We start from the raw sequence: 23,830 nt of genomic DNA, 5'->3' as shown, positions 1-23,830 counted from the left end.
CAGAACTTGACTGAGGGACACAGTACTCGAGGTGTGGCCTCACCAGCGCTGAGTACAGGGGAAGAGTCACCCACATGCCTAAAAGCAGGACCACCACTGTGCATAGAAACAACCATCAGGAGGATCATGCTGCTAAGGTGTTCTAAATAGGTTTAGGTTGGGAACACAAAGGTAAATTATTCTTAGCTTAGTGGGCCCCTGATGCTTCTGGTCATCAAGAAAGAGATGGAATATACAGATGGGCCAGAGACCAAAGGGTGGATTTTACAATTGATATTATCACCCAAGTTATCCACAAGTGTAATACTTGTGCTGCTATAAAGCAGGCCAGATGATTAAAATCTTTGTGCTATAAGGGACACTGGCTTAAATATAAAAACAGAGAGGCATGGCAGATGGATTATGTCACTTCCCTTCAAATTCACCAGGTTAAGCATTATGTGTTTATGGTGGTAGAAGAACCAGATGGCTGGAAATCTATCCAGTGCCTCATGACACTGCCCATAATACCATTCTGGGACTTGAAAGGCAAGTTTTGTGGTGGCATGGTACACCAGAGAGAATTGAGTCAGATGATGGGACTCATTTCAAAAACAACCTAATACCTAATTGCACCAAAGAGCATGGAATAGTGTGGTTCTATCATATTCCTTATTGTGCACCAGCCTTCAGAAAGACTGACTATCATAAAGGCTTGCTAAAAAATACCCTGAAAGCAATGGGCAGTGGAACTCTCAAAAACTGGGACAAACTTTTAGCACAAGCTACCTGGCTAGTTAATACCAGAAGATCAATCATTGAAGCCCACCCTGGCCAGTCAGAGTTCCTACATATATGAGAAGGGGATAATGTCCCTGTTGTATACAAAAGGAACCTACTGGGAAAAGCTGTATGGATTTCTTCACCCCTGGGCAAAGGCAAACCTATCTGTGGGGTTGCTTCTGGACTAGGAAACAACTAGTGGGTAATGCAGGTGAATGGTGAAGTCTAGTGTATACCACAAAGTAATTTAACTCTGGCTGAGAAAACTTACAAGTCCAAATTGTATAATGTAATACAATTAAGGAAGCACATGGTAAGGAATAAGGGGTGGATTCTCCCAGTTTGAGAGGACCAGGATAGAAACAAACATCCTCTGCTGCCACAAAGCATGCAGTTAAGTTTGCTGCATTTGGGGACACTGCAAGGATCAGCACACCTGGGGTACAAGGGATGAGCCTCGCCATGGGAAAACCACCTGCCTGATCATGGCATCTCCCCTGCCCAGGTAAATACATAAAAATATGTAAATATGGAGCTTACCCTCTTTGGTTGGCAAGAACTTCCCCACCAGTAAAGCCCTTCACTGGACTGGGCAGCAGATGGGGCACCCAAGCCCAGGGTTTCAGCTGACAACAATCTTGTAGGAAGACTGGGAAGGCAGAAGTCCTTCTTGGGAAGGCAGAAGGCAACCTGCCTTGGTGAATGACACTCTCCTCCACTGAGAAAACAAGGGGCAGGTTGGGGGGGGGGGAAGGAGGGGTGTGTGTGGCAGGTGGGGGGAGGGGGGACAACAACATGACAACAGCCCTCAACCCACCTACCAACCCAACCAAAAAAACATCAAAGGGCTCTCTTGGGAGCCATTTTATACTGAGCACTATGGGATGAAGTACTGTGATTTGTCCATTTGGGTCACCTGACCCATCCTCTCCTCCCCATAGGCTCAGCTGCTCCCCATTATAACTTCCAGGTCAAGGGGCTGGGAGTTGCTGGTGGTGTCTCAGGCAGGTGGTGTCTCCTGGTCCTCCCAAACCAGCACAGTTATGCAGCTGAACCTGTAATGCATGCTAGGAATTGCCTGCTTGCCAAAGGGAATTTAGAGGGGCCTTGAGTATTTGAGTGGGGCAACATATGTGGGAAATAGATGAGTGCCACTTCTACATAAACTAGGTGGCTTAGTAAAGAAAGCATTTGATCCTTATTTATAATGTGGCTCTATAACCAGGGGTTCCATTATTGTTCATAATAAGGTGACATATCTAAGTGCCCTTAGCTTTATAGTGAATTAAACTTAATGATAATAATAAAGCATAAAGTGTGAAAAGCTTTTTTTTTTTTTTTTTTTTAATTCATGCCTTCAGCATTGGAGATTATCTTTTATTTGCTCAAAGAACAGACACTGCAGTCTGCAACAGTCTATCTCCCCAAGGAAGACAAGTCACTGAGTGAGAGAATAGGCCATACTCCAAAGCCACGTGCTTTGAACTGTGACATCTCTTCGAAAATTTGCACCGAAAATGTCAGCAAGTTTTGATTTCAGTTGTGTTGAATTTTGTGCTGGACTGAAACAATCTAGCTGTTGTTATCAAGATACCAAAGATCTCAAAGTGCTACTGTAGATTGGAAGAGAAACAAAAAAGCAACTAAAAAAATCCTTTCATTTAATCCATCCAACATATTAAGCCTCATTTTTCTCACTAAAACAGAAATCAATTAAAGTATTACTCTCCTCCTTTTTTCCTAGTTTAGATCAAGCCCAACCTTACTGAAACAACTGCATCAAGCCTAGAAAGCAGCACTATAAATTTAGCATTCACTATGTTGTGCCTATCCGTACCACAGTACTACTTACTGACATAACACTTCCTTCAGTGCCTTGATACTTTCTTTGTAATATAGATGGCACCATGTGTGCCATGCAGTTCTGACAGTCCTCCTCCCATGAAACACTGTGGGACTGTATTAATTCTTATTCCTAGGTTTTAACAGAGATGGATCTAGTCAATACTTCTGAATTATGTGTATAGGTTCACTTTCCATCTTCAGATTGTAGTTTAATACTAAATGTACCTACAAAATAGCACCATTCCAAACACAAATTGTCTTCATGCCCAATTTAAGTAAATAAATTCTGACACTTCAAATTATTTATATATTCTAGACTTCAAGTTATTCTTGCTCTCACTTCTAGACGCAATCTTCCAGGTTTTTGTTACCTCAAATGCAATTGCATGACACATGGCAAACAAATAGTTTCTGAAGTTGGCCTCAGCTTGAGTGAAAAGGCATCTATAAGTCGACAGTGGATATCTGTGTACTTATAAATGATACAACTTATTTTAGAATTAGTTCCAATACTTAAACCTATCTTTTTGAAGTCTCATTGAAACAAACATTGAGAAGAAACCTGCAGAGTGCTCTGTGCTGCTATCCGATCCTTATACTCTTCAGCTCCCACAGTTAACCTGTGTGACTTGTGCAACCTCCATCCTTTCCTTCAGTTTCTAGACAAGATACCAAGGAGTCTTCCCTTACAGATTCCTCTCCATCAATGCCATGTCTTGACTGCTAAAGACAATGGCTTACCATACATTTACACTTGCAATTGAAGAAGCTTCAACTTACCAGTGCCATAGGAATCAGATGAAAGGGTTAATTCCGGATGTGTTGGGTTTTTTTCCTTATGATTACCCTTATATTCCTTATGCAATATAAAGGGGGTGAAAAGGTATTTAAATGCTGCCTTGTATCTAGACTTTTGATTTGTTCTGCTCATATCGTCAATGAACCAAACTTCTCTTGAAGCAACATGATGATCACCCACAGATAATATAGTGCCATGGGATGTAAGAGAATATGATTATCTGTGAGCCAGTGACAGATCAGTTTTCATTGCATTGTATTTGCTCGGCATGCACATCTCTCACATTTTCCTTGGTTTGGTTAGATATGTTTTGTTTTGACAATGGGGCATAAAGTATTTACCTTTGTAAAAGCTAGCAGGGATGTGTTTTATAGCTTGTACCTATGGAAAATGCAATAAAAAGCTATAGCCCTACTTCCATTTACTTTGGTCAGAAGTGGTTTGTGACCAGTAATACCTCTGATCATCTGAATTTGTGCAGCGTGTAATTGTAATCATAAAAGCTCTGTATTACAGAATTCAAACCTTTCCGGGGCCAGAGCTGGGGTTCAGGAGAGAAAACTGTTCGCTTTAAGGACTGATTGGTTTGCAATCTGACCAGAAGTTGAAACTTTCGTTTCATCAGGTTGGGTGGGAGGGGGCGTTCAAAACCAGGCAGTCATGTTTCATGTGAACTTTGAAAGTGCAGAGGGGCTGTCACAGGGAGCCAGACCACACAGCCTCGCCAAGGCTTTGTTCTCCTGGCTGAATGGCAGTGGTGGGAGCGTAGAGCAGCCAGGCTGCGAGCTGGTGACTGACAGCAATATTTATTAAAATGTCATCTCCTAATTTTCACGCCGGATATCTTCTGTCGCGTAGCCTGCCTCGATCTCTCATGCCAGCAGGAAAGGCCAGAAGACAACCTCACCCGCCCTGGGGAGCAGAAAAGATACAGCTGTGGGGGAGGGCGAAAATGCATATCCAATCCTACCTAGCAGTACCAAGGAAAAAAAAAATAATTAAATCAAAAGCAAATCAAACACACACACATCAAAACCAAAACAAACAAACAAAACCAAACCAAACAAACAAACAAAAAAAAATCAAACCCACAGAAAACCAAGCAAAAAAACCTCACAAAACCCCAACCAAACAACACCCCCCCCAACACACACACACACACACACACACACACACACACACACACAAAAAGGGGGTGGGGGTGGCCTGCCTTCCCTGTGAAAGGGCTCCTTCCGCGGAACTCCCCGTTTTTCGGGCCCCACCCGCCGCTATTGTCGCCTGTCCAGCCTCTGTCACCTGCCAAACTCCGCTCGCAACCGTCGCTGAGAGCCGCCAGCGAGAGCCCCCCAGAGCGGGGGCAGCGCATCTGCTGCCCCGGCCCCCCCTGCCCGTGCTCCTGCCTTCTCCCCATTCCTGCCCGCGCTGGGCCCAGCGGCACTTGCCGTGCAGAGCCTCTGGCCGGCGGCAGCCGGGGCAAGGAGCGCAGCCGGGATCAGGGCACAGCCTTATCTCCGGCAGGGAACAAACACGGCGTTAATTGCAGGCTCGCTGAGAAAATTGCTATTGTTCCCAGTCAAAGGCAGGCGGCAGTTTGAAAGGGTTTATCCTCGGAGCCCTGTATCAGTTAATCTGCATGGCGGTGCCGAACTGACAGCTCTTGCGGATGCGACGGGGGTGGGGGCGAAGGGGGGAGGTTATGCTTTAGAAGAAAGAACAAGAGGAAGGAGATCAAGTGCGGGCTTCCCGCCCCCCTCTCCCTCCTCTCCGCCGCCCCCGTTTCCCTCGCTCCCCGCCTGCGAGTTTCTCCTACGCCGGGGCGCAGCCAGCCCCCGCGCTGGGAGCCGAGGCCAGAAACATTCCCCCCCACCCCCTCCCCGCCACCCCTCACGCAGAAAGCAGCGTTTCTGGGACGCGCTCGGTGCCGAGCAGCCGTGACGTGGGGAAAGCACGGCGGGCCCCGCTGCCGGGGCCGGGGGGAGCGCCGCGCACACGCGCAAAAGCGCGGAGCTGAGCGCAGGGGCGCGCAGTCACCTCCCGCGCACGGCGGAGGGGCGCGCAAAGGGGGCAGGGAGGGACGCGCACAGGCGCGCACTCCTACCGCGGCACTCAGGGAGGCTGGGCTGGCTCTCGCAGTCACAGGCGCGCACACGCACAGCGACAGGCGCGCACACACACACGCACACACACACATACACACACACACACACACACACACGCAGCGGCAGAGACGCGCTCTCGCTCCCTCCGTACTCCCTGCGCGCCCGGCATTCATACGGCTTCTTGACATCGGCAGCCAAGGACCCCCCCGCCGCTGTCCGGCCATTAGTGCCTGAGGGGGGAGGAGGAGGGAGGAAAGAGGAATAAGTCTATTAGTAATAACAACAACAAAACCCACCAACAAATCTGCACTAGCGCCTGAGTCCTCCTCTCAGACCGTCGCCTGCCTGGCATCGCCGCTCATCGGGCTGCTGTGCTGAGACTTTGTTTCAAGTAAAAAAAAAAAAACAACCAACAAAACAACAAAAACCTTCGCTTGCTCAGCCACTTCCATTTTTTCCCCCCCCCTGCAGTCTCGCTGGTTTGAGGTGGTTTGGTTGTGGTTTTGTTTTTTGTTTTTTTTTTTTCGTTTTCGTTCCCTTCATGTGGTTGGATTTGGTGGATCCGGAATCAAAGCTGCTTTTTTTCCTCTGTGGGGTATGTGTGTGGCGTGCGGGGGTTTTCTCGCTGCGTTTTTTATCTTCTACTGCTTTTTTAAATCTTGGTTTTGAACCTGAGCCGGGGAAAATGGGAAACGGTGCTTCCGACAGAAGGGGAATCTCTCCATCACTGTTGTTGGGACGTGTGCCTGTGGTCCTAGTGTTTTAGAGACATAGCCTGACAGCTTTCGGAGTGGAAGGTAAGGGTGCCCGGGGCATTTCCATTTCCCATTTCCAGGGATTATGACTGGAGAGCTTTTAGCTTGGGATTCCGGGGAGGAGGTGGCGGAGGAGGGGGACAGGCTGTTGCTGAAGGATAGAGAGACAGCACATACAAAATGATCTCCGCATTTACTTCAGCGCTGCAGTTTGAAAGTTAGAGAAGTCCGTTTTGCGACAGGTCTGCTTCCCTGAGAGTAATTTTCAGCGAGACCGAGAAAACCTGAGGTTTGTGCACGATTGGGGTAATTTGGGGGGGGGGGTTGGGAAAGGACGACGACGACGACGTTAGGTTAATAGGAAGTTAAAATAAGAGAAGTCAGTGGTTCTTCTGTTGGGGGAAAAAAAATAAGTGGAGTGATGGCGCCGTCTATGTTCGGCTTAACTACAGTGTCACCTAGAAAATCAGTTTGGGGAATATCCAAACTAAACGCCCGTTTGCTTTTCAGCAGAAAAGGGTTCTCCCCCTTCCCAAATGGGCAACCCTAAGCCTCTGTGGCCGTTTTTTAACTCCCTCCCCCATGGAAAATAGAGATCTTTTAAATCGGAATGCCTAATCCTTTCTGCGAGGAGATTCACTCTTGTATTTAGCAATACTGTAAACTAACCGAAATGCTGTCGACACACTCAGTTCGGGGGTGTGTGTGCATGTGTGTGTGTGTGTGATGCAGACAGGGAGAGGGAGATTAAGATAATGTGTTTCAGGAGCTTTGCACGAACAAATGCACTCTGAAATGAGTGCTGTTTGACTTAATTTCTTCATAGAAAATAGACTAGCTCTGCAGATGTCTTTATTTTTCTAGTGCAAATATTACATAGGATGGGAAAAGTCAGAAGCTTTTATCCTTTTCAAACAAAAAAGCAAATAAACGCCCTTTTTGCTTTCTGGATTATAAAATTAATCCTTTTTCATGGGTGGAATTCCTAATTTAGGCACTTATTGTCACATTGGCTTTCAACGCCTACACCATCCTGAATAACACTGCGCAGAACTGCATTGCCTGCAAAGTGCTTCAGCAAAGGGGGAATTGTTTCCAGAATTCCCAATAAGTTTATCTTTTTTAAAAAAACCTTAAAAGCTGTACCGACCTTACTTGGAGAAGGAGAACCATGCTATTGATTGAGATGGACACTCAGAAAGGAAAAAATCTGACTGTATGGATAGACTCAACAGCAGCTCTGCTTTTTTTTTCCTTAAACCTCCGTTATAAAGAGGGTTAGAGTTGGTGCTGCTTTGCCCATTTCAAGATTCAGAGTCTGAATTATAACCTAGGAGATAGGAAAATCTCTTCAAAGGAGCTTAATCTGACGATTTGCTGTGTGTTATGCAATGGGAAACAGAAGATGCTTTGCTGTTTGGTGAGGAGATGAAAAGCTAGAAAAGACAGACATCAGAACTCAGTTAACAGTGCTTGTGTGTGTGTATGTCTGTCTCTGCTTACAGAGCAACAGTGGAAAAGACTGCAATCTAGAGTTTTGAAATTAGCTTGGAATCCTATCTGTCTGCTTGCATCTGACAGCAGAAGGTGAAAAGCTACTAATTTGTAAGAAATAAGCAACTTCTTAAATGTTAATGCTGAAAACGTTAAATCTTACTTTTTGGATAACATTACAGAGGTAAACGTAACTAAGGTTCATCTTATTAACCTAGGCCACTGTTAAGAGAGCAGAACATGTGGAGGCTGTAACAGTTGACAGGTGCAGTAAAACAGCTTTATTTGGAGATAGTCGCAGAGAAAATGTAATACGTCTTTCATCATTCAAGTGCACATCTGCAAAACACAGCTAATCAGACAGTACAAGATATTCATAATAAGAGGGCAAGTGAAGTCCAATAGGTGCAGAGATACTGCTGTTGCACTGGCAGATTAAATACAGATACTGGTTATAGATACTAATACAGTGCTCCATTTTATATCTCCTAAGAGGCTGTAGCAGATTGAAATTGCTGTCTTAAAAAGATGGCATTTAGTTGGAGTGTCTGACCAGCACTAGTTACATCTGCCTGTCTCTGTTTCTTCCTCCAATAGTCTCAAAATGTTATTAATACATTAATCTTAGTCTTTCCTGCCTGGGTTTTTTTTTCATAGAGACCTCCGTATACCAGGTGGCCAGGGCAAAGATATCAAGGCATACAGGAGATAATATTTCATCTGTAACAAATAATAATTTGTGCATATTTAAATTACGGCTGTAAATCTTAGCAGTTATTTTTCAGACTTAATAGAGAAATAATATATAACAACAGATGCTTCTGGATTTCTTGTTGTACGCCAATGAAATTCTGCATGTGCTTAATGTATATGCATATATATCACATAGCAGACTACTTACTTACTTTTTTAAATAAATAAATAAATAAATTGCCCTTTTCGAGGTCTTTCGGGTAAAGCATCCAGGTTTTTACTGAAGTTGAGCAGTTCTAGTCCACGCCATGATGACTACATCCTACATAGGAGAGGACATTCCTATTAATAATCTAATATATGTTGTTTTTTAATTTGACTGTGAAAGACCTGACTGTTGCGATAGCCACGTGATGGCGCTGTGCACACAGCAGCAAACCCGTCCCTTGTGTTATAAAATAAAAATTACCTGCCCTTCTTTCTGAAAGGGGTTCTAACTGCAAGCTTGAAAACAGCTGGCTCGAATATTGGAAGGAGTTTGGTTTTCAATGCGTGAAGAATTCTACTTGCATTTTTATTTCATTTCATCTCCTGCAGGCCAAATGACATAGGATGAAGGCTGTTCGTAATTTGCTGATTTATATATTTTCCACCTATCTACTGGTTATGTTTGGATTTAATGCTGCCCAAGACTTCTGGTGTTCCACGCTGGTGAAGGGGGTCATTTATGGATCGTATTCTGTAAGTGAAATGTTTCCTAAAAACTTCACAAACTGCACTTGGACGCTGGAAAACCCAGATCCGACCAAATATAGCATTTACCTGAAATTTTCCAAAAAGGACTTCAGCTGTTCCAACTTTTCCCTCTTGGCTTATCAGTTTGATCATTTTTCCCATGAAAAAATAAAGGATCTTTTAAAAAATAACCACTCTATAATGCAGCTCTGCGATTCCAAGAATGCTTTTGTATTTCTGCAGTATGATAAGAATTTTATTCAGATACGCCGCGTCTATCCTATCGATTTCCCAGGATTACATAAAAAAGAGGAAGACCAAAAATCCTTCTTCGAGTTTTTGGTGTTGAACAAGGTGAGCCCAAGCCAGTTTGGGTGCCATGTGTTATGCACTTGGTTGGAGAGCTGCTTGAAATCCGAGAATGGGAGAACAGAGTCCTGTGGGATCATGTATACAAAATGCACCTGTCCTCAGCATTTGGGAGAATGGGGAATAGACGACCAGTCCCTGGTGTTGCTCAATAACGTGGTGCTCCCCCTCAACGAGCAGACGGAGGGCTGCCTGACCCAGGAGCTGCAAACCACCCAGATCTGCAACCTCACCAGAGAGGCCAAACGACCGCCAAAAGAAGGTAGGTGCTGCTGGGAGGGGGGGGTTGGATCCCGCACCCGTGTGTAGGTCTTGCTGCAAGCTCTCCTTGATACTCACGCTCATTTGACATGCTTTCCACTCCAGCTCACCTCTAGATGAGATAAAAGGGCTGGAGAAGGTGCACACTCCCTCGGGGCAGGGAAGGCTGCATTTTCATTTCTAAGCTGGCCTAACCTTCAGCATATAGTTCTGCCGTGTGCTGAGTTCTGCAGAGAACTCCTAAGTAGGATTCATCTGTTTTCAGCCCTAACTTACAGTAATGCCCACAGGCATTGCCCAGGCAAACCGCGAATCGCTCTCCCCCTCACCACCTTTTTATTGCAACCACCCGTCTACAAAATCTTGGCCTTCTTGATACGATCCCCAGACTTTGCAAGGAAAACATTTCCAAAAGCACGAGGGCAACCTAACTAAAAGACAGGAGATTTACCGTAGTTAGGACTACTGGTCCTAACTGGACGGCACTTCAACAGCCTAAAAGCAAACCAAAATCAAGTAACAATTCCTCAGGGTGAACCCCCTGCCTGCGATGCCTGAAGACGGGAGGCACCGCATGGAGTCAGCACACGCAGTTTTGTCTCGCTGGGAGCCCCGTGAAGGGGCCCTGGTCTGCTGCTGCGTCCATTCTGCAGGCGGCCTCGGCTCCAGGAGACGAAAGCTCTGCATCTCATAGCAGTGTTAGTGAGGAGGGGGAGCAGGGAGGTGGGTGGGGGTGGGCGTTGATGTGTCAATTCCAGCAGCTGCCTCGTGCCCCTGCTGGAAAAGGGGGGTTTCGGAAGCGCTGAAAAACAGGGCTCCAGCAATTTGAGTGGGGGCCATCTGCCTAGCCCCTCTGCTTCCTGACGTTTTTGGGAGGATGGGAATGATTTGGAGAATGACAGTGGGGAAGATGAGAGGCAAATGAAGCGTTGGCTGAACCTAAATGGGGGGGGGGGGGGGGGGGGGGGCTCTTGCTGCAACCTGTGGGCGAGGGGGTCCTTTAGAGCAGCTATGCGGGAATGGGAGAAGGGGGCAATGTGCCCCCACGGCAGGGAATAAATAATCGAGTCTAGGGTATTGCATTTTAATGCAGCAAATGTTCCCTCTCTGTTTTCTGCATAGCCACAAAGCTCCCAGTCTGTGGCGAGGCAGCGCCAAGCTCCCAGCCCCCCTAATAGAAGTTGCTTTGTGGAGGAATGTAACATTGACACGTTGTTAGGAGACGATTTTCTTTAAGGGCAGCCAAGCCCCAGTGCTGTGGGAGAAGAAAAGCTGAACTTGCTCCAGCTGCCGCGGTGCCAGCGGCCGCGAGCAGGGCCGGAGGGGTGAGGGGGGGTGGAGGGATAAGGGACACTTTTTGGTGTCCTATGGGTCGGCGCCTCTCCCAGCACCCAGCATCTCGGGGCCCAGGAAACAGAGCGATCCTGAATGACGGGGAACCTCGTTTCCTGTAAAAAAACTCCCAGAGAAGACTGTGCAGCGGCAGGGATGGTATTTAACATCGTTTAGAGCTAATTAGTGCACTCGGAGGAAGCCCCCGGGGCGGGGTGATGGGGGGCAGCCGGCAGAGCCGGGGTCGGGCGGTAGCCCCAGGCGCTGCGCTAGGGCGGTCGCCTCAGCCTCCTCTCAGAGTTCCGCGCGGGTGCGCAGCGGCTCACACCGCCCCTGCGCGGGACGATAAAGTTAATTGAGAGGCGCTTAGTTGCAGCCTCCCCACCTCCGCCGTGCGTGTCGGGGGCCAGGGCAGGAGGAGGCCGCGGAGCTCAGGGGAAGAGATAAACTCCGCAGAGCCCAGGGCGCGTAGGAGATGGCAGCTGCAGTTTGGCGGCTGCCCCGTGTTAGCGGCTCCACGCAAATCCCGCATAATCCGGAGTCACTGTTCCCCAGGGGGAAGGCGCATGCTCCCCGGCCATGATTTCCATCCTCAGGTACCACCTCCTTGGTGGGGCTGGGGGAGAAGGGGGTTGCACAGTCTGACGGGGGTCCTTCAGGAAAAATACGCTGATTTCCAGGGGGATGTTTGTCTCCCAGATAAGGCACTCATTTCTGAAATGTGCTTGGTGGAAAGAACAGAGGAAGTTTAGGATTAACACCTTTTTTTTTTTTTTTTTTTTTTTTTTTTTTAACCCCACCTTAGATTTTGGAAAGTTTCCAACATATTTTGCTTCAGATTTCAGACAGACTTTAATTCTTGCATGTACCTGTGGAGTGTCCTGGATATTAGCTTGAGAAACGGCACAGTTAGAGGAGGGTGGAAATTTTATTTTGTGTTTGAAAGGTTTTCTTCACTTGTTTTTCAATGTATTTAGTGGGTGGTTTTTTTGTGTGGTTTTTTTTTTTTTTGTGTTGAGTATTTTAACAGTAATAAAATTATTTCTATGTTTTATGTAATTACTGTAATGGACTTGGAAATTGTTCAACAGATTGTTACTAGAAGTTATAAGCAGTTAGCAACTTAAACCTCACTCTCCTCACTAATAAGGTCTTTGTCTTTCTCTTAGTGTTTAAAATATTTTCCCCCTTTCCTCATAAGGCTAAAAATCTGCAAGATAGATGTGTTGAGTCTTGGCTTTCTGTAGATAGAGTCACATTTATCAAGCACATCAGTCAATGTATTTGTATGTATAAAGTTGGTTTGTAGTTTAACTGAATGCTTTCTTGTGGGCTCAAAATGCAGAATATTCCCGCCACAAACATAAAACAATTCATCACTTATGTCTGCAAACATTTAGGCAAGAAATGTAGATTTTGTTTTCACAGGCAGTCTGGTTCAAATTAGATTGGTACATGTAGCAAAAATGAGATTGGCCATCAACTAAAAGAATGGTTTCTTGTTAGAGTTCATAGTACCAACTGGAAGTGGTTTTGTCAAAGTAAGTTGAATTTTAAGGGTAATGATGATTGTCTATCACGGTGAGAGTGCTACAGACTTGGTAAGATTGTTTTTTATGAGTTCATGAATTAATTTGAGGTTTGGGTCTGACATTGCCCAGCAATGACTTTTGCACAGGAATGACAAAGACCTAACATTTTTCTATAAGATTTTGCATACCTTTCCATTCTTCAGGTTTGCTTCCACCAAGTTTTACTCTATGAAATGCAAAATCTTCTCCACAAACCATTTCTAGCCACATTTTAAAACCATAGAGAGCATCTAGATTAAAGCTTACTGTTTACTTTTTGATCTTCTGAAGATTTTAGCAATTCGAATATGGTAAATGGATTAGGAAAATGGAATAAAGTGTTTTTCCTTTTTATAAAAGTGTTGCATTTTACAGAATACGTGAAAAGTGTAAAATGGATGATTGTATATCTAAAAGTGACAGAGTATTGAACAAAAAAATGATCTAGGTCACAAAAAGGAAGCTGCAACTATTTTTTTTTTTGACAAAATTGTTTGCAAATATGTGGTTTAATCAGCATTTCTTCCATAGTCAGATCATCTTTGATGTCATTGATTAAAGCAATATTGCAAATCAAGACATTTTCATTAAGACCTGCCAACACTGTGTCTTGATCCCTCTCCTCAACCTTCCATCTGAGGTGCTTAGCATGGATCAAAGCACTAGCAAGTAGAGGTCCATGAACACTCTGGCAGGAGCTTAGGGCTTAGGGGAATTTGTCCTTCTGGTCTTCAGTGCTGTGAGTGAAGTATCTCATGAAGTTTCTATCAACAAGCCAGGCCCAATTCCAGCTTTTGTGGACCTTGCTGAAGTACTATAATAAGAATGCAACATATATTTCTTTACTGTGACCACTAAAAAGCCATATTATTAATTTTGGGTTTTATAATAGTAACTTAGAAACTAAGAGAGTTTTTCCATGTGTTTTACTGCTTTGACAGGAGCCCTCATAAAAAAATGAAAATAATTTTTTTGTTCTCTTACTTTCACCCAACAGGAGAAAAGAAGATATCACATCATTTAAATCTTTCTGCTTGGAGTTCCAGGCTTGATTATATATTTTGTTCATCCACTTTAAAAAAAATTTAGTAATGATTTTTTAATATGCTAGACATTTAGCACTGTTCTACTTTATCACAAATTCTAGCTGCTCACTGTGTATAAGCATTTCAGTATTCAACAATGGATTTTTTTTTTCCCCCTGATTTCAGTTCTGAAAAAAACAGGGACATAATTTATGACAAGTTGTTGAATAGTAATATGATGTAGGATGCAGATAGTTTTGTGAAGCTCTTGGGGTATGTATGCATTTATATTTCTGCTGTTCCATGAATGTCCACCTCCTGTTGCACACATTTAAGATGAATTAATAATATCTGTTAAATACCCAGAAGTCACTAGTTGGCTGGACATCCCTAGTAAGAAAGTCATAGTCAGTAATAATGTGTCATAGCATTACTCCATCAGCAGATTTAAACTGTTAAATCAGTGCAGGGTTTGTATAGGAAGGTCAAACATTACAAAATGGAGTGTAACAACTTTACACTTCTACAAGGTTGTTTAATATTTAGTGTGCAACAACTATTTGAGACTAAACATTTAGAAAATCCAAAATAAATAAATCAATCTATTGTCCAGAATATTGAATGATCCCACTAATATACTTGGAAGACTCTTAATAATTTTTATGTCCTAAAGCTTGCAGTGGTTCTTTTTATCCATACGTGCAAGAAGAGAAGGGAAGGTGAACACTAATAGAAGAATAGGCTTTTTAATTTTCTGTGAATGGTATTTTTTATGATTTATAAAATACAGATTTAAAACTGGAAACTGATATATTAACATAAACAGTTACCATGTAGATTATGAGCACTTAGCAGCATATTGTTATAAGCAATTTGATCTCAGTGAAAATCTAGAATATAAAGAAAAATAATTTTAATTATTTTAAATACTTCTTATAACATCAGAGACATGTTTCTTCTATATGGGTCTGGTTCCCAGTTGAAGAAGATATTTCAGAATCTCTTGTCGATTCCAGTGAGCATCATATAATGCCCTTTTTAATTTAATTTGCTAAAAAGAAGTTTTCTCTCTAAATATTTCTGTGACATATTTGGGTTACTTTGGACCACTCATAAAAAGATGCTTTATCAGAGCTGTGCAAGTTTGGTTTGTTGGTGGGTTTTTTGTTTGTTTTTTTCACGTAATGCAGTGTAGATAAAGCATTAATGATCAGAATCTCTTTTAATCAATATGCCCAAACTTTGTTTTCAAGGATTAAATGCTATTATATCCACTGATCGTGCTTCAGTTTGTGGTATATTGTGGTGTATTGATCTTTTCTACCTGGTTTATTTAGTAAGCCATGAAACTTCATGTGATGATGTAAAATTTAGAAGTTTCTGTGCAACAGTAACCAGCACTTTATATATGTATACTGAATTTGGATCAGTCCAGAAGTGAATTTTCTGGTACCTTCAAAAAGAATAATAACCAGGCAATTTTATTTAAAGTGGGAAAAGCCTATATAAATGCTTTTGCTTCCAGTTATTTGAATGTTTTATTGGTAAATATACTTGGTTTTTTAAAAAAAATATATATGTTTGAGTGGAAATTTTTTTGTATCACAGTTTCTATCAGTATTTTGTTCAGTACTCCCCACACTAACAAGATTGCATATTGCTTATTTTGTGAGAAAGATCACCCTACAGTCTTCAGCCAGATCACAGAGGAACTGTATAGGATCTCAGTACCAGTCTTTTATGGGTTCATTGCTCACTTGAAACACTCATAGCTTCTATGACATAGTATGTTGGTAGCTGTGTTATAACCAAAACCAGGGGTTTGATTGTCCAGATTGCCATTTTTTCTTGAATTAAACCTCTATTTATGTGCATTATTGCCAGTCAGACACTGGGGAGGCCTTGTCTCAGCAAATGCTGCTAGAGACCTCCACTCCGAAGAACACAGAACATAAATAGAAACCAGTGAGAAAGAATGGGGAAAGAAGTTATGTGTTCAGACTGAAGTTAAAGAATATCCAAATTAGGAACAGAATTCTGACTCTCTCACTGCTGGTTCCAGTGAACAAGTACTTGATAGGACTGAGTCCTGCACAATTAAATATTCCAGACCAGTCGTACCTTCTCTGTTTGTTTTCCTCATACCAGTAGCTGTGCCTTTCATTTTCAAATACATCTATTACACTCTGGATGGGCAGAGTTTACAATATATTTACTGGATTTTAGACCATATCTTCTGATTTTCTTGTGCTTTTGATAGATGTGGAAGTTTTCATGTGTAGCACAGCCATTAATAGTTAATGGTGATTCTGTTTACACAGTGAGATTTCAGTTATTAAATATCAGTGGCATTATATGGAATTACATTATGACATAATGCAGATACTTCATTTCTCATCATTACACAGTGTTTTATACCTGTGTTTTTATATTATACATTTGTATAATACAGTGATTGTATGATCTATTGAATTTAATATATTCTCCTGTGCTCTTTTAAAAGAAATCTATTATCTTCTGTTCAAATCTATCCATATTGCTGTTTTTTTAGCTTTCTATTTGCAAAACCATGGGAAATTCTGCTTTGTGTGCTGATGCACACTGAGTAATTTTCAGAGACTTTTTTTTTTTTCATGGAGAATTAATTTTATGAAGTTTATTCAGTTGTGTCTTATCAAAGGATTCCAACTCAAAGTTGTTGTAGTTCTCAAAGTGAAGTCAAGCTGTCCATTTATAAATATGAAATAATTGTAATAAATAAAAGGTCACTGCAGAATTCCATTGAGTGTTATTTGCATTCACTGTTAACATGAAACGTAAAATGCTCTTTAGGATAGAGAAAGTTGTACATAATAAATAAAGTACACATTTACAAATCATGCATCACTGATTTAAGAATATTTCAGAGTTGGAGCTCTTTCTGATGTTAGTTAAATCTCAAGAGAAAGTCAAGTTTTTCAAAGTCATTCGCAGTTGATCTCTTAGAGAAGTTGTAAATAAAATTTTTATCAAATTACTGACACATTTTTCTGATGGAGTAGCCACCACCAGAATTAATAAAACCAATCTGTAATATTGAGTATGAGAGTAGTGTTGATACTTTACTCTGCAAAGGCCAAATTATTGTCCTTGCTCAAGGCAAATTCCCCGTGCTATCAATATAATTTGGCCTAAGTGATGATTAGATTAGAGCCCACAAAAGAGATATGGAACAGTGATAGCATGTGTTCCTTCTACCAAAAACAAATTATTGCATGTTTTGTATTAATTCTATCCTTTCAAACTTAAGATTCTTTTTCTCTATGGTTTTACTTTTGAAACTATCCTTGACATTTGTTAGAGTGAAGTAGGTGCACTAAAAAACCCCCACAATTTTGTAACTGCTGTATTTCTTTCTCTTTTAGCTGATTAGCTTATCTCTTTATGTGTTTTACTCTACCCTATGGTTTATCTTCTTAAATATCTGAAGGGTAAACAAGGCATGACATACTCAGATTAGTAATTCTTTGATGGTGCTGAAAATGTGTAATATTGAAACTTAGAAGCCAGATATTTTCATTTTTTCAGTGCAAATTTGTAGTGAAATGAGGCAACCAGGTGCCACTAATTCCCAGGGAGTGAGCATGAGCTTGTGTTAAGCCACAGACTCTGGACCTCTTTGGGTACCCATTAAATGGACATGCCCTGCTGCCATCAGATCTCTAATGGACAATGGTGCCTCATCCAGCACCTCAAACTAAATAACCTTGCCAAATTTGCACATTTGGACATCGTATAATTTTTCTTGCTTGTTGTTTGTGTTCTTCTAACAAAAAAACCCACAACAAAACAAAACAAAAACAAAAAAAACCCACAAAAAACCCAAAAACCAACCAAACAAAAACCCCCAAAAAACTCACAAAAAAAAAAGAGAGAGAGAGGAATTGTCATTTTTGTTGTATTTGTGTTTATTATGTACTTAATGCAATTGTCAAGGTAGTTCTTCACAACAGAAAAAAAAAAAAAAAAAAAAAAAAGGTGGGGGGGAAATGTAGTGAAATGAGGCAACCAGGTGCCACTAATTCCCAGGGAGTGGCATGATCTTGTGTTAAGCCCACCTGTGCCTGATTAAGGCAGGTCCTAACTGTGCATCAGCAGGATTAGGGGGCCAATAAAAGGTGAGGCCTGAGTCACAGGCTCAGCTCAGTCCTGAGCAAGCCAGCAGAGAGATCAGTTGCTCTTGGAGCAATAGCACCGATCCAGGCTGGTCAACCCTGAGGGCTATAGGCTTAGAGCACTACTCGTGAGTCTCTGCTGGAACACCTGGTTGGACCTTGAAGTGCCGTTCCCTAAAAGAGGTTTGTCTTGCAACACAAATTTTATTTATATCTCACTGAAAGGCAAAAAATGAAAATTTTTGAGTACCACCTTTTTTTTGTTAGATAGAAAATTGGTGACAATAGGGCAGTTTTCACAATTTTGCTCTTTTATTCTTCAGGAGATGTAAACAATTTGTTTTCTGTTCTTCTTCACGTGCTTGTTGCTCATTCATCAGTTATGCAGAGACTGTGTTTGCTTATAGCATGTTTTATATTTTACATCCATAGTTAGTAGTTGTGTTCTATTGAGCAGCTTTGCTGGGGGACAATGGGGAGGATGAAGGATCAAGAGGGCAATTCTCCAACTCTTAGCTGTGGAAAATGATTTACAGGACTTCAAACCTTACTGCTTGTCACTAGCATTGGAAAAACCTTATATAAAGTGGGAGTTTGTTAACTGGTGTCATCAATGGAAGTATGTTATAGAGGTATGTATGTTGGAGAGCAGCATAGGTCAAAGGGACCTCCGGGTGCTGATGGATGGAAGGATGACCATGAGCCAGCAATGTGCCCTTGTGGCCAAGAAGGCCAATGGCACCCTGGTGTACATTAAAGGGGTGTGATTAGTAGGTTGAGAGAAGTTCTCCTCCCCCTCTGTCCTGCCCTGGTGAGGCAGCATCTAGAATATTGTGCCCAGTTCTGGGCCCCTCAGTTGAAGGACAGAGAACTACTTGGAAGAATCCAGCTCAGAGTGACCAAGATGATGAAGGGAATGGAACATCTCTGAGTCTCTTCAGCTTGGAAGAGAGGAGAATGAGGGGTGACTTCATCAGTGTTTATAAATATGTAAGGGGAGGGTGCCAGGAGAATAGCGTAAAGCTTTTCTCAGGGGTGACATTCAAAGCCCACCTGGATGCATTCCTGTGTGCCATGCTACAGGTGACCCTGCTTTGGCAGGGGGGGCTGGACTAGGTGATCTCTAGAGGTCTCTTCCAACCCCTCATTCTCTGATTCTGTGATTCAGTGAAGTTGCTTGTGAGGCTCTGAGATTGCATTGCTGCTGAGATGGTTCTGGTTTCACTTCTTCCCTTCACTGAAGTGTCAGCACACCAGCCAGTCAGGAAACTGTTCACCTTTTTTGTTTTTTGTTTTTTTTCTTGTTGGGTGATCATGGTATTGAGTGAGTGTGCTATGGTGCCCTAGCTGAGTTTTCATCATTACGAAAAAGTGGCACAAGAGCTGGAGAGGAATAGTGATGCTGGTCCAGCCAGTTTTGGGTTTGCTTAGGAAAACAAACAAACAAAAACAACAACAAAAAAAAGAAGCTTACCAAAATGTGTTACCAAAACCTACCAATACATGTTACCCTGGCCTGCTCTTTTCCATTTTAGCAGCCAGTTACATCATACTGTGTTTCTAGACAGCTGTATCATGTCTGGTTACAGTATCACTGGCGGATCCTTCAAAATGGAGTCCAAGATACTTGGTTATCAAGGGCTTCCTGCTGACCATTAGAGAGATGCAGATTGCTGTGTAAGCGTGCACAGAGTGCTCCAGGACGAGTTTGCCAAGCCCTTGGAACTTATTCTTCTAGTACAGATAGAAAGGGCTTAAATTCCTGATTTAAAAATATAGGAATTGAATTAATGTTTTTTACTGGTTATGAGGAATAATATTGTGCATGTTTCGGGCGAGAACACTCTTTCCTGAAGAAGTTACAGAAAGTCTTAAGTCTGAAAATTTCATGTGTAATATTTCTTTGAATCTTAAAAGGTTCACTTTTTCTCATACATTTCTTGCTTTTCTATCCTATAAATATGTCCTTTGCAGTCCCTTCTGCACTGCATGCATAGAAGATGCCAATTGTCTGCAAAGCTGGGCACTAAAGCTTGAACTGCAATGAGTTATGTTTTTATCCTTGGAAGTGTTTTGCTTGTTTGGTGGCGTTGGCTGAGGTCTGCAGTGATTGGCACACATACAGAAGCTCCATATGGGTATGTTTGAAGGTTGATAGATCTGCTTCCTACTGACAAAGGAGAGGAGAAAAATGTTCAGCACTGCAGGTGTAATGTGAGTACAGAGCCTGGTCCAGCTGGTCCTGTCTGCACCAAATGTGTAGGAAGCCGTTAATAATGTAGAGAGTATCATGAAAGTTCATTCTCCTTGGAAGGGAGGAGGGCACCAAGGCTTGGATTATAGCCAATCTCAAGGCCTGATAAAGTTGTGAGAGTTATGTATAGGGCCATAGGGCTTCCATTGACCATACTATTACTTAGGTTCATAAATGCAATAGATATGAGTCTCATCTTTTGAAGAAGATTTATAAGAAAGGATCGAAAGTATCATCCTGGGAGAATGTAATGTACTTAAACACAATTGGATCAGGGCCTGAAACCAATGTGTTCCTGTCTCATCAATGAACGTTCAAATTATTGCATATTCAGTCTCTTTTATCCACTGAAATTTCTACTTATTCACAAATTTGAGGAAGCTTCAAATTTGGGAAAAATAAAAAATATTTCTATATCTTCTGAGAAACAGACACTGAGTTCAGCTACAGATGCTGTAGCTAATTACCAGGTCTTTAGGTTCAGGTTGGCAATATATATGTGAAGATTATAAAAAAAGGATATGTCACCTCTGGCTGTCATTTGTGCAAAGCTTGGTCAAATAGGTGTTGTCCAACACCACCTTTTGGATTAGGCCCTACTGCCAGATAGTGACCCTCAGGAGCTTGATTCTTCTCACAGCTAAGGCAATGTCCAGACCTTTGTGTGAACCTTGTGCATGTTGTTTGTGGCTCTTAGATAGCAGGTAGGTGTGGGCTGACTTGGAATGAACATTTTGGAGATTCCCATTTTGGATGTAGGCCTTGGAAGTGATGATGAGGTATGTGAATTTTCTGGATTTCTTTTGTAAATACAGCTTCTATGAGTCACTTGCAGAATCATTGTAATAGTGCTGCTCTGCCATCTGGTGTTGTTAGGAGGACAGATATGTCAAAGTTTATAGGTTGTTTAGTAATCAGTATCATACAGGTACTTAAAATGTATAGATTAGAAAGTCAAATCCATATTGTCTTCAGTTTTTTTCTGGTGCATGAAGTGAGAATGTGATTTTATTGGCTGTTTCACAGATGAACTACATGAAGAAATGAACGACTTTTATATTTATCTCTTATTCCATGCTTTTAAGCTTTTGGATAATGGAGTTTTGTCCATATTAATCTAAAGTTGCAAAGAATGTATTATAGTTTGATAGCATAGCACATACTGTAACTTAAATGAGTTTCTGTTATAAATGTGACCCAAATGTGCCAGGATGTGGCATCTAAATATTTTTCAGAAAATACTGAATTCCTACTTCTGTGTTCACTTGTACTTAATTAATCTTATTGAATCAACAGGAATAATCATGGAAATGGGATTGAATTAGAAGTAGGTTTGTCAGTAAATACCCTCAACTGAAAATGTGGGTACCTTAAATATATAGAGAACAAATATAAATATATATATAAAAAGAAACGAAGATTTATTATTTATAATAATTTCTGTAAATACTATTAAATTTAACTATAATGGTAATTAACAAATATAAGCACACATAGCAATATAATAAAATAATAATAAAAATTTAATAAATTAAGAACGCATTTACTATGTGTGACTGTCTTACATAAGTTAGATAAATTTTCTTTGTTCTTCTTATCCTAGAAGATAGTTTTGACCAGCTCCTAGGTCCACACTGTTTTAACTTGCTGTCAGAGTATTCTTCATTAGTTCTAGGATCTCCAGTACCATCCTTTGCTCCATTAATCCTGCTGGAACAGTGCCCTCTTACACTGCATCCAGTGTCTCCTGCTTGGACACCTCAAACCACTGTCTCATTGTAATTTCTGTGGTTTTCTGCCTTGCATCATTATTCTGGGATAAGAAGTACTGTACAGAAGTTCTGTACAGAATAACTGTTGATTCCATCTATGAAAAGAAAATGGTTCTAAAAGGATAAACAAAAAAGAAATCAGGCAGTAGCTGGATGGTCATTTAATAATCTTAACAAAGCTCCAGCAAGAACAAGACAAGTTCAGACAATACATGTCTTGAGGCTTTTCAGTGGCAACAATGGTACAGTATTTTCTGAAATACGGGGCTACACGAAAAACTATTTAGAATTAATTAGTGGGAACAGCACTGGTTATTGTCATAGTACTTATTTTTGTTTTCTGTTGACTATGCTTAGGAGATGCCATGGAATTTGTTATAGTATTTCAGCATTCTAAAGTTGGCATAATTTTCCATTAGATAAAAGTAGTATCACCTTATTGATTTATATTTGACAAAGGGCATCACACGAGACTACTGGACAACATCTCTTTAGTAGCAGTTGTTTGATGTTTGGCTATGACTGACACAACTGCTGTACGAGTAGATGCTTCTTAAGCCTTGTTTTTGTATAAACGGGTTTGTGTTTATCTAAATTTTTCCTTTCACCAAGAGTATTAAAAATATGATGTGTTTGAACATGAACTTGACAGTCGTTTAATATGACAGCCACTGTCAAGCAGTTTCTTCCTAAGAAGGAAAAGGTATTAAATTAGGAAGTACTGGAAGATAATATTTATTGTATTACGACCCGTGGGTTAACATGTTGCCCCAAAGAATATGAGAATACGTCGGAAATGTTATCAAAAAACATGACAAAAACATAATCTTAGCAACAGAGTTTAACCACTTAGATGGAATGAGGTGAGAACTATAGAAGCAAGCACGTGGAATGTTTAGGTGTTCTACTGAAACATTGTCCAGCAATTACTAGACTTCAGAGGTTGGAAACTTGCATTTTTTTAAAATACTAACTGAATATCTTGTAATATTGCTGTGGCATAGTGTCAATGGATTTTTTTTTTTTTATATCTGAAGTCTGCTTTCTATCACACAGATGCTTTGACCACAGTGTTTCACTTCACATGCTTTAGTACAAAAGATCTTAGATAATAATTTTGTACTAAAATCAGTGTAGATCTTTTCAATGATGTGGTTTTTACTTTTCTGAATAGGAGAGATCTCAATTAAAATACGAGTTATTTTTCTAGCAGTACAGATTATTGTGAATTGCACAGCACTTTTAACAGTATCTTTGTTAGGTGTCTGATACCAGCTAACGGTTTCAAAGTCTTACCCATTCAGTCTTTTCTCATAGCTTGGATATGACAAGTTCTCAGCAAAAAATGGTTTTTGCACATTGTGAGGGTGAATACTGTTAATTAAAGGTGAACTTTTTTTGAAAATTAAAAAGAATCTCAGGTATTCTGAAGAGAAGTCTATGCAGACCTTTACCCAGGAAGAAAATTAGATTCTGAATCTGCTGAAAAGATGAAAATTTAGGAAGTATTTGTGTCTCTTATGTAGATTAATTAAAAATGCATACATGAATGAAACAACAGAGATTAGATGTAGGGTACACTGGAGATTTCTTGAGGAAAAAAAATACTGGAGATACTAATTTTCTTCTACTGAAAGACACTATTGCGATATGAGACCAAGATGGTGTCTGGTACTATGAGATAGTGAGGAATCCTGCCATTTCAGGACATGGATCCCTTTGGCATGCAGACAGAAAGACCTTTGGCGTTCTCCTTTGTTCCTTTGGCAGACGCACGTGTCTCATGGTAGCAGGGCTGTGCTGGCGAAGACACAAAGTGCTGTGTTGATCAGAGAATACATTATGTGCATGCAAACTTGAAGGATGATCACACACTGTTCCTCTCATAAGGCAGAACCCCAGGCCACACA

The 23,830-nt window shown here is 41.5% G+C and overlaps 1 protein-coding gene and 1 non-coding gene across 2 annotated transcripts in view; one reads left to right on the top strand and one right to left on the bottom strand.

Moving 5' to 3' along the window:
- Positions 1–1,106: 1,106 nt before the first annotated feature.
- Positions 1,107–1,275, bottom strand: LOC115598165. The gene has a single exon (XR_003987440.1). It is a non-coding gene; the product is annotated as a U1 spliceosomal RNA (small nuclear RNA).
- A 4,758-nt stretch (positions 1,276–6,033) lies between these two features.
- Positions 6,034–23,830, top strand: part of ADGRB3 (adhesion G protein-coupled receptor B3) — a 430,423-nt gene continuing 412,626 nt past the window's right edge. Inside the window, exons 1-2 of the mRNA XM_008502299.2 lie at positions 6,034–6,302; positions 9,045–9,813. Coding sequence (XP_008500521.1) covers positions 9,060–9,813 — 754 coding nt within the window. The 5' untranslated portion in view covers positions 6,034–6,302; positions 9,045–9,059. The remainder of the gene's footprint in view (positions 6,303–9,044; positions 9,814–23,830) is intronic.

The sequence above is a fragment of the Calypte anna genome, chromosome 3, assembly GCF_003957555.1.
Source record: "Calypte anna isolate BGI_N300 chromosome 3, bCalAnn1_v1.p, whole genome shotgun sequence".
NCBI classification, from domain to species: Eukaryota; Metazoa; Chordata; class Aves; order Apodiformes; family Trochilidae; genus Calypte; species Calypte anna.
Note: the sequence above shows the minus strand (reverse complement) of the source record. Positions and strands in the feature narration are given on the sequence as shown.